The 8,900-nt window shown below is 34.4% G+C and overlaps 1 protein-coding gene across 4 annotated transcripts; it reads left to right on the top strand.

The window, feature by feature from the left end:
• Positions 1-4,625: 4,625 nt before the first annotated feature.
• Positions 4,626-8,561, top strand: LOC149553177 (basic helix-loop-helix (bHLH) DNA-binding superfamily protein). 4 transcript variants are annotated; one of them, XR_016353048.1, is made up of 4 exons: positions 4,663-5,062; positions 5,561-7,814; positions 7,903-7,990; positions 8,156-8,561. XR_016353048.1 is itself a non-coding variant. In XM_089788672.1 (2 exons), the coding sequence occupies exon 2, from the start codon at positions 5,840-5,842 to the stop codon at positions 7,604-7,606; it is 1,767 nt and encodes a 588-aa protein (XP_089644798.1). In that variant the 5' UTR covers positions 4,632-5,062; positions 5,561-5,839; the 3' UTR covers positions 7,607-8,135. The 4 variants fall into 4 exon arrangements, 1 of the variants encoding a protein (XP_089644798.1); XR_016353046.1 differs by having other exon boundaries at positions 4,626-5,062; positions 5,561-7,990; XR_016353047.1 differs by having other exon boundaries at positions 4,827-5,062; positions 5,558-7,990.
• Positions 8,562-8,900: the final 339 nt, after the last annotated feature.

Below are 8,900 nucleotides of genomic sequence, written 5' to 3'. Positions count from 1 at the left end.
CCAACTTCCACCAATTATGGATAAACTGCTCTATGCATCTCACACAAATGCAAAACAACTGTGGTGTAGTTTTAATATAGTGGTAACAATAGAAACAATATTTAGACAGGAAGGTGATGATCCACTTCAAATACAATTTCGCAAAGCACTACACAATATGCACAATGCTGAACCAGTGCTACATGATTGGGATTTGTAAATGACTGACACAAACAAGAACCTCACTCCAAATGAATAGATTGAGTTTGACCATGAAACAAATTTTTTTGCTACCACTGAATGAGTTTCACTTCACAACAAAAAAATGCTAAAAGAGCTCAATGTCCCTATTGCACTGTGCAGGCTTGAAGAAATGATTGATGATGACCAATTACCCAAAGAAGTTTTTATTATGTAAACTTCAACGTGTCATGCTTACAACAAACCTCTGGGTCACCGCTAGTCTTGTTAATGGATCTCTTAGAGAGGTCAAAGATATAGTGTATCCAATAGGATGTAAACTTCCTTTTGTTGCCTTCATATGTCACAGTAGAGTTCAATAGTTATATTGGTCCACCTTGGGATCCTAGAAACCCAAAAACCATTCCGATACAACCCATTTCCTGAGGCAATCATACACAAATACCTCTTGCCACAACCTAGGCTATCACTATACACAAATCATAGGGTTTAACCTTAGGCATGGCTACCATTGATATAGGTAAAAACGAAAGACAAGGCCTCATGTTCACAACAATCTCTAGAGTCAAATCCATCCAAGGCCTTCGTATGGAGCCCTCCTTTTCTTTTGAGCACTTTTGTAAGATGCAAAAGAATCTGTACAATATTCTTAGAAAGAAAGAAGAAGCACTTTTGCACTTAATCTCGCATCAAAACCACAGCTTTGAAGCTACTTCTATAAAAAATGGTAATGTACAAATATCCAATTTTTCCATTTACTTGTGTGTTTGTGTGGCTTCCTAAGTAATTCACTACTCTTTTCTATAGGTTGACACTTGTTGGATTCAAAGAAGATGTTCACACATAAAAAAAATGCTCAAGAAACTTTCAGGTATTTTAGGTATCTTTTGATTGATTATAGAATTTCACTACTACTACATTTCCTACAATTGCCTCATATCTACTTCTTATACATAATTAATCCTATTTTTTTTCTTGCATACAGGGCTTTGCTGCCTTGCCACAAATAAGACTCCTATTACGTTTCTACTTACACTTTCAAAAAAAATAAAAAAATGTGCAATTCAAATCAAGTATGAAGTCTATTTTTATATCCTCAACACTGAGGGAGTGAACATTTTTGGGTTCCATAAGTCAAAAAATAATGTGAACTTTACCATTGAGATATGTTTCAAGACTATCTATTCTAGCATTGGATGATCCTTGTAGTTATATCATTATGATTTATCTTTTGAGACCTTTTCTATCTTCTCATCTTATTCTTTGGTACATATTTATGTATTGGATGTGCCACCTTGATGAGATTTATGTGTATTGTTATTTATATCTCATACACTAGGACATGTGTAGCATATGTAGAGTTTTATGTATTTAGATGTTATATATAGGTTTAATTTGAGGTTCTCATATATGATGGTGTTCTTTGTTACGTTTCTACTTACAATTTCAAAAAAATTCAAAAAATGTGCAATTCAAATCAACTCTTGAACTGGGATGTCCTACATTAAAACAAATATTACAATTGTACATTTTTTTAACCTCCAAAGAGATATGTCAAATGTATATGCCTTTATATATATATATATATATATATATATATATATATTCTACACTACCAATCAGCATATATATTCTACACTACCAATTCAAAATATTTCTTTTACATTTACATCTTTTAAATTTGTTTTGTCAAAAAAAAAAATCAGCATACCTCTTGCACCTTTTTTTGGAGCAAGTGCTAGTAATAATAACAATTATACACTAAATTGGTGGTGCACAATAATGTGATATAAGAACACTAATATTCATCATGAAGAAATAGAACATAAGAGCTTTGAGATGAACCCAATTAATTGAAAGTCTAGAAATAATTCCCACTAGAAAAAATAAGGCAGCCAATAACTTTCAATCTAGGCGAGGAATTTCAATCTCCTATCCAATCTCGTTTAGGTCGAGAAAAGCACTTGAAATTGACCACATGAAGACCTTAAAAAAAACGAAAGAAAGAAAGGATAATTTGAAGACCAATTGATGAGGACTCTTTTTTCTTTTCTTTTTGAAAGCGTAAAGCCTTTCTCCTTAAAACTCTCCTCCAAGGCCGCACCATAATGATGGTTTACCACATTAGGATGGTAATTGATTTCAAAATCTTACATTATATTGCACTCTAAATACAAAACGAACATCCTCGTCCTAACAAATATGGATATGATTTAGGTTACAATGGTAAGACTTATTCTTCTAATTTTTAAAAAATATTTGTTGAAAATGATAGGTAAATATGATAAAGGCTCTAACAGTAAAATTATAACTAATAATTAATAAAAAAACTTTTTGTAGTTTTGTAAAATTTGGTAGATTAATGTTTAATATAATTAATTTTTTAACAATATCATTATAGCTCAGGGCTTTTATGTAGATTTCTTTCTTTTTTACTTTCTTTTGTATGAACAACTTTTCATTTATGTGAAAGTAAATAAATAAAAAATGTCACACAGTTGTATGTATTTCTCATTGTAGTTTTAATATAATTAACAATTAGAATTTGTATAATAATTTTAGTACTTTTGTTATAATATTATATCTTTATAATAATATGGAAATTTTTTTTAAAAAATTCTAATACTAGACAAAAGTCATTTGACTATATTTTAATGATAATATTTTATATTTGTATTGTAAATTTTCATTTTCAACAATTTTACTTGTTTATAATGAGTCACCTCATTGACTATTTCTATTTTAAATTAGTTAGAAACGAATAATTAAGCAATACTTGCTAAAATATTTCCTTGCTTATTAAAATTGTATTTTTTAGTTTTTATTGTTACTTTTTCTTTCATGTTATACAATATAAAACCATCATTAGTTTATCTCACTTGTATAATTATCAAAATATGTATACTATTAAAAAGATATTAAAATGATCAAACTTTATACAAAATTTATCTTAGGGAGGAAGCCTAATGCACAAATACAATACTAATGATTTAACCTTGAGATTATTATCTTTATTTTCAATTTTTTTAATTTTTATTTTTATGGAGGGTTTTATTTTCAATTTTCAAAATCTATCATGACTTACTTTGACATTCACTAACTATTCCCTTTTCCTACGAAGGTTTAACTAATATAAATCAATTATGAACACAAATTTCTCTCCATTCATTTTACTATAATAAATAAATTAGAATGAAACTTTGAGATTCTTATCTTTATTTTGAGTTGTCACAATCTATTATGACTTAATTTGACATGAACTAACTATTTCCTTTTCCTATGAAGGTTTATCTAATAAGAGTCAATTATGAACACAAATCCTCTCCATTCATAATAAGATAAATAAAGAAGAATCAAATATAAAATTGCCAAAATCTATAATTTTGAAGTGTCACATCTATTATAACTTAGTACTCTCTAGCCCCATAAATATAAATAAAGAAAAATCAAACTTGAAAGTATGATCCATGTCTTTTAATTATTTTATTGTTGTATGAATTGCTCTCCATCCATTTGAATGCACATATAACTTTAGTTGGTATGAAGTGGTCCTCTCTACCTATGTGAAGATAAATAAAGAATAACCAAATTCAAATTGTTATAACTTAAATGGCATGAACTCATCTCCATTTACATCGAGATAACTAAAGGATATCAAACTTCAAACTATCATCTCTATTTTTCAATAGTTTGATTAAGTATAACTTCAATTGTACAAGCTACTATAACTTGAGTGGGCAAGAACTCCTCTCCATCTATATCAATACAATCAAAGAATAATAGAGCTTAAACCTATCAAACTTAAAAACATCATTACTACTTTTAACTAAGTATAAATGAAATAAATAAAAAAGAACAAACTTAAACTATCATCCACATTCTCAACATCTTATCTACCTTGAAATTTTTTTGTGATAAATTCAATTTAGATATTTTAATAAATATCAAAGATTCAATGTCACAACTTTTAACTTATTATGAAAAAATCTCCTACTTATATTAACCCTATATTTAATGCAAATTTATGTATGTTTTACATGGGCACACATAGCTACTAATGGAAATCAAGAACCAAAACACAATTGAGCTTTACATTCATGTTTGTGATGACAAAGAAAGAAACAAAGGAGGAGGGAACAAAAAGGAAGGGTAAGACGGGAAGAAACAAAGATTATGCGGAGCAAAGAGGCATGTAAAGCCAAAACGGGTTAAAAAAAACAATGAACGGGGTTCACATTTATCTCGTGGAAATAGTACATGCAAATTGAGTGACACAAAGATTCCTCCTCTTTTATCGCGATAAGCGAGCAAAAACACATGATAATAATTGCTCACCTATTTTAGTTGACAATAAGCACGAGAGAAGCACGTTCCTTTCACCCGAATAGCACGTCAACGTCACGTGCTTATGCTTAAAAAAATAAAAACATGGACTGGTAAGTTCCAAAAATAAATTGCGTAATTCGGAAAAAAAAAAACCAGAGATTCGGAAAATATCGGCTTTTTATTAAAACACAGTTGGTGTATCCCGTGAGCAGCAAAATGTAATAACAATTATTTATTGTGGAGCGAACCACAGGACTTTAACCGGGGTTAAGAACGGTCGGGATTGGGGGTTAACTGGGGGCGTGAGCTTTGAACAGTGCAGCGCACGAGGGTATGGCAAGCCAAAGGGTCTGACGTAGGGTGAGGGGATATTTTTCTTCAGGCCTCTGTGATTATGAGGAACACTTTGGTGGCGAGGGCGCGTGAGGGATTGGAGGAATAAAGGGGGATTTTCTGCGAAGGTGGTGCTTTTCGGGTTTTTAAGCCGTGGCGTGGTGATAAAGTTAGGGTTTGGTTAGGGTTTTGGCAGGGAAATTAGCGAAAGCATGGATTCGCGGTAAGTATATGCGGTATTCTGTGGCTTTCTTGGAAAAGAAAAAGTTTTAGAGCTTGTTTTTATTGTGGTTTTTTGGATTCCGATTTTAGGGATGTTGCGTTTGGTGTGTGGGTTGTTCTGGGGATGTATTGCGGGGATTATTCATGGTGGTGTAAATGGGTTGATGTTGTTTTGACGGTGCCTGTTATGTTGTGTTAGTAAAATGTGGGGAAAATCCTCATTGAGTTGATTGACACTTTAATTGAAAGGAACTGTGGCGTTTTGGTCGATTCTGGGTTTTGTTTGGGGATTGGGGATATTTTGGGTGGTTCATTGCTAGAGAACTGCATAAGGATATGGGTTGAAATTTTATTAGTTTATGAAATGTGATGATAAAGCTTCTTGAATTGAAAGGATAATTGCATTTGAACTGCGAGATCTTGGATGTTTGTGGATTTTTTTAATGAGTGTCAGGATATGTGACGTATTGGGGACCTTTTCTGCTTTGTTTTGTAGCAGACATGGCGAATACTCACGTGTAGTTGCCGCTTCGCAGAGCATTGATTTTTCTATTGTTGGCATGATTTCCGTGCTGCAATTTGTAACAAGAATCAAGTAAGCGTTCTAGGGGATGTATGATAAGCGAGGGTTTTGGACAGGAGAGGGATTTAGGTAGTTTGTGGTAACTGGAGGTCGTTACAGAGGCTTTCTTTGCTGTCAAGAGGGTAGTAGGTTGGAGGGTGTAGCAGTGGACGGGCTTAAAATATCCCTGATAAATCTGTAATTTGATCTAGAAAAATGGGAAGTGAGGCTAGTGGGGCGCTGAGGTTCTGGAGCGAGGAAGATAAGGCTATGGTTAACTCCCTCATAGGTCCCAATGCTTTTGACCACTTAATGATGAGCTATGTTTCTTCCGAAGGATTAGTGTCTGCCCTCAGCGATGGTGCATTGCAGCAGAAACTTCAGAACCTTGTTGAGTCTTCATCAGTAAACTGGACTTATGCTATTTTTTGGCAGCTTTCAAGATCAAAAAATGGAGACATGGTTCTTGGATGGGGTGATGGCTACTTCAAAGGCCCTCGGGAGGGTCAGGAAACTGATCAGGCAAGGGGTTTTGATCAAAGGTTTGCGGATAGGGATCAACTAAAGAAAAAGGTACTCCAGAAACTACATAGCTTTTTTAGTGGTGGCTGTGAAGAGGATAGCAATTTTGTTGCAGGATTAGAGAATGTTTCTGACTCGGAAATGTTCTATTTGACGTCCATGTACTATTCCTTTCCACGAGGAATTGGTGTTCCTGGCCAGACCCTTAACAGTGGTAAGTATATCTGGCTGAATGAACTTAATAAATTGCCTGCAAATTTTTGCACCAGATCTTATCTTGCCAAAATAGGTGGCATTCAGACACTTGTATGCGTGCCAATGGAAAACGGCATATTGGAAGTTGGGTCTGTAGAGATGATCAGGGAAAACAAAGATTCCATAGATAGGATTAGGTCTAGCTTCAAGGAAAATGTCAGTGATGAGATTCGACCTCGACAAACTGTTAAGGTTTCTCCATTTTTGCCCTTTTCACCAAACCCAATCAGGGTGAATCCCATTAATGCGAAGGTTCCTCCACCTGTTAACAAGCCTTCTGTAGATTGGAAAATTTTTGGCCATGAGCTCAATAAATCTACGGAACCTGTAGCCACCAAAGTGGAAGAAAGAGATCGTCATTATCACACGGCCTTTGGTACACCATACTCTCATGCACCTTATATCACAAATGATCAAAGGATAACCTATTCAACCACTAATCAGAATGGCTTGCATTCAACAAATTGGAACCATGCCAGTAATGGTGAAGCTGGAGAGATTTATAATGCACACGATCGAAGTAAACCTTCTGGAAGACTTGCATCTCTTAGTGTTGCAGCTTCTTCTCTAAGTGTTGCATCTGCTCGACCAAGTATGATGGAGTCTGAAGAGCACTCAGATGTTGAAGCTTCTTGTAGAGATGATCGCAGGCCTGTAGTGATTGAAGAACGAAGACCAAGAAAAAGGGGAAGGAAACCAGCTAATGGAAGAGAAGAACCTCTCAATCACGTTGAAGCAGAGCGTCAACGCCGTGAGAAACTTAACCAACGATTTTATGCATTGCGAGCTGTGGTACCCAACATCTCAAAAATGGATAAAGCTTCACTATTAGGTGATGCTATTTCCTACATTCAGGAACTGCAGAACAAAGTAAAGGATATGGAAATAGAAAAGGAGCAACAGCAGCAGCAGTTCAAGTCCAATGTACAGGATGGCAGAAACATAGATCCCATTTCTAACATAGATGTTCAGATGATGAGTGGAGAAGCTACTGTCAGGGTAAGCTGCCCAAAGGAAAGTCATCCAGTTGGTAGGGTAATGCTTGCATTGCAAAGAATGCAATTGGACGTCAATCATGCAAACATTTCCGCAGCAAATGAAAGTATTCTTCATACATTTGTAATTAAACTTGGGGAATCCCAGGCACTGACTAAAGAACAACTTCTGGAGGCTATTTCTGGGTGGACACCTAAACAAGGGCAATGACAATTCTCTAAAGATTTTGTTCAATAGGATACACCAGTCATATATAATGGTTCTGTAATCTCTTATATTGCCTGTATGATAGTAAAGAATACTAAAGAATTCGGAGGTCATCTATCCCTTCCTTCAAGGGCATGACGGAGGAAGCAGTTTGACCAAATGCTTAAAACTCTATAAGGCAGAGCAAATGCTGCCAAATCAAATTTTGAAGGTCTGTAGGTAATGAGATTTTTTCCTTATTTGAGAGAAGTATATTAATGCACTTGCTGAACTTTTGTCAACCCTTACCTATCGAGCAGAAAAGGAGTTGTAGGTGTGTAACCCGAATATCCTGTACTTCTATCACGAATCAGTTCAACTAAGAGGGGGCTTGCAAAAAGCTGTCAGGTACTTGTTTTGATGTGCCATTTTAATGCCCTGACTTTGTAGCTGACTCAATAAATGAATCTGTAAATGTGTAGATGCATGCTTTATGTTTGATTTTGCATGTATTCTGTCAGATGCTTTTGAATTATAATGTTTTATTCCCTTACGATCATGAATGTTATGCAGGCAAATCTGGCCAACAGTTGGATATTCACTTGTTAAAATGGCCTGGATCACATTTATTAATTTTTATTTCTACTATCTTTGACAATCTTGGGAAACTGGAAAATATTGTCTCTGTCTTGCCTTTTCTAGCCTAATTCTGCTTCTATCCCCAAAATACATGGCTGTAAAAGAGGGAAGGCTCTCACAATTTTATACAAAATTTAAATATTGTGAAATTTTCTGCTGGTTGCAGTTATCCCCTTTAAGAAATATACCGATTCTATTGATTTCTATTACATATCTGTAGATGAATCAGGCAGTGTAAATCGTACTGCTGCTTTTGACTTCTACAACTTATTTAACTTTTATGTCCATTACATGATTTGTATATAAATAAATTACTGTGTACTCGAAAGGTGTTAAACTACTGTGTACTAGAAAAGGTGACTGTAACAAGAGGAAAGGTCTTAACGATTCACTCAAGATTAGCTTATGTGAAAATTTCTGCTGGTTGCTATTATCTCCCTTAAGAAATATGTAAACGTATTGATTTTCAGTCTATATGTGTAGATAAATCAGGCATTGTAAATAATTGTACTGCTATTTCTGACCTTTATAATATGTACAACTTGTAATGTCCATTGTGATCTGTACATAGCCAAATTACTGTGTACTCAAAAAGATTTTTATAGACACAGATCATGGATTTTTTAAGGATTGTATAGCTTCCATGTCTTGGAGGATATGGATACATGCCAGATTGGAA

The sequence above is a fragment of the Cupressus sempervirens genome, chromosome 6 (assembly GCF_028749045.1).
Source record: "Cupressus sempervirens isolate cs-2001-9-10 chromosome 6, ASM2874904v1, whole genome shotgun sequence".
In the NCBI taxonomy this organism is placed as follows: domain Eukaryota; kingdom Viridiplantae; phylum Streptophyta; class Pinopsida; order Cupressales; family Cupressaceae; genus Cupressus; species Cupressus sempervirens.
Note: the sequence above shows the minus strand (reverse complement) of the source record. Positions and strands in the feature narration are given on the sequence as shown.

Coding starts and splice junctions, on each gene's coding strand:
- LOC149553177 (XM_089788672.1), top strand. CDS start 5,840: ATGGGAAGTGAGGCTAGTGGGGCGCTGAGGTTCTGGAGCGAGGAAGAT.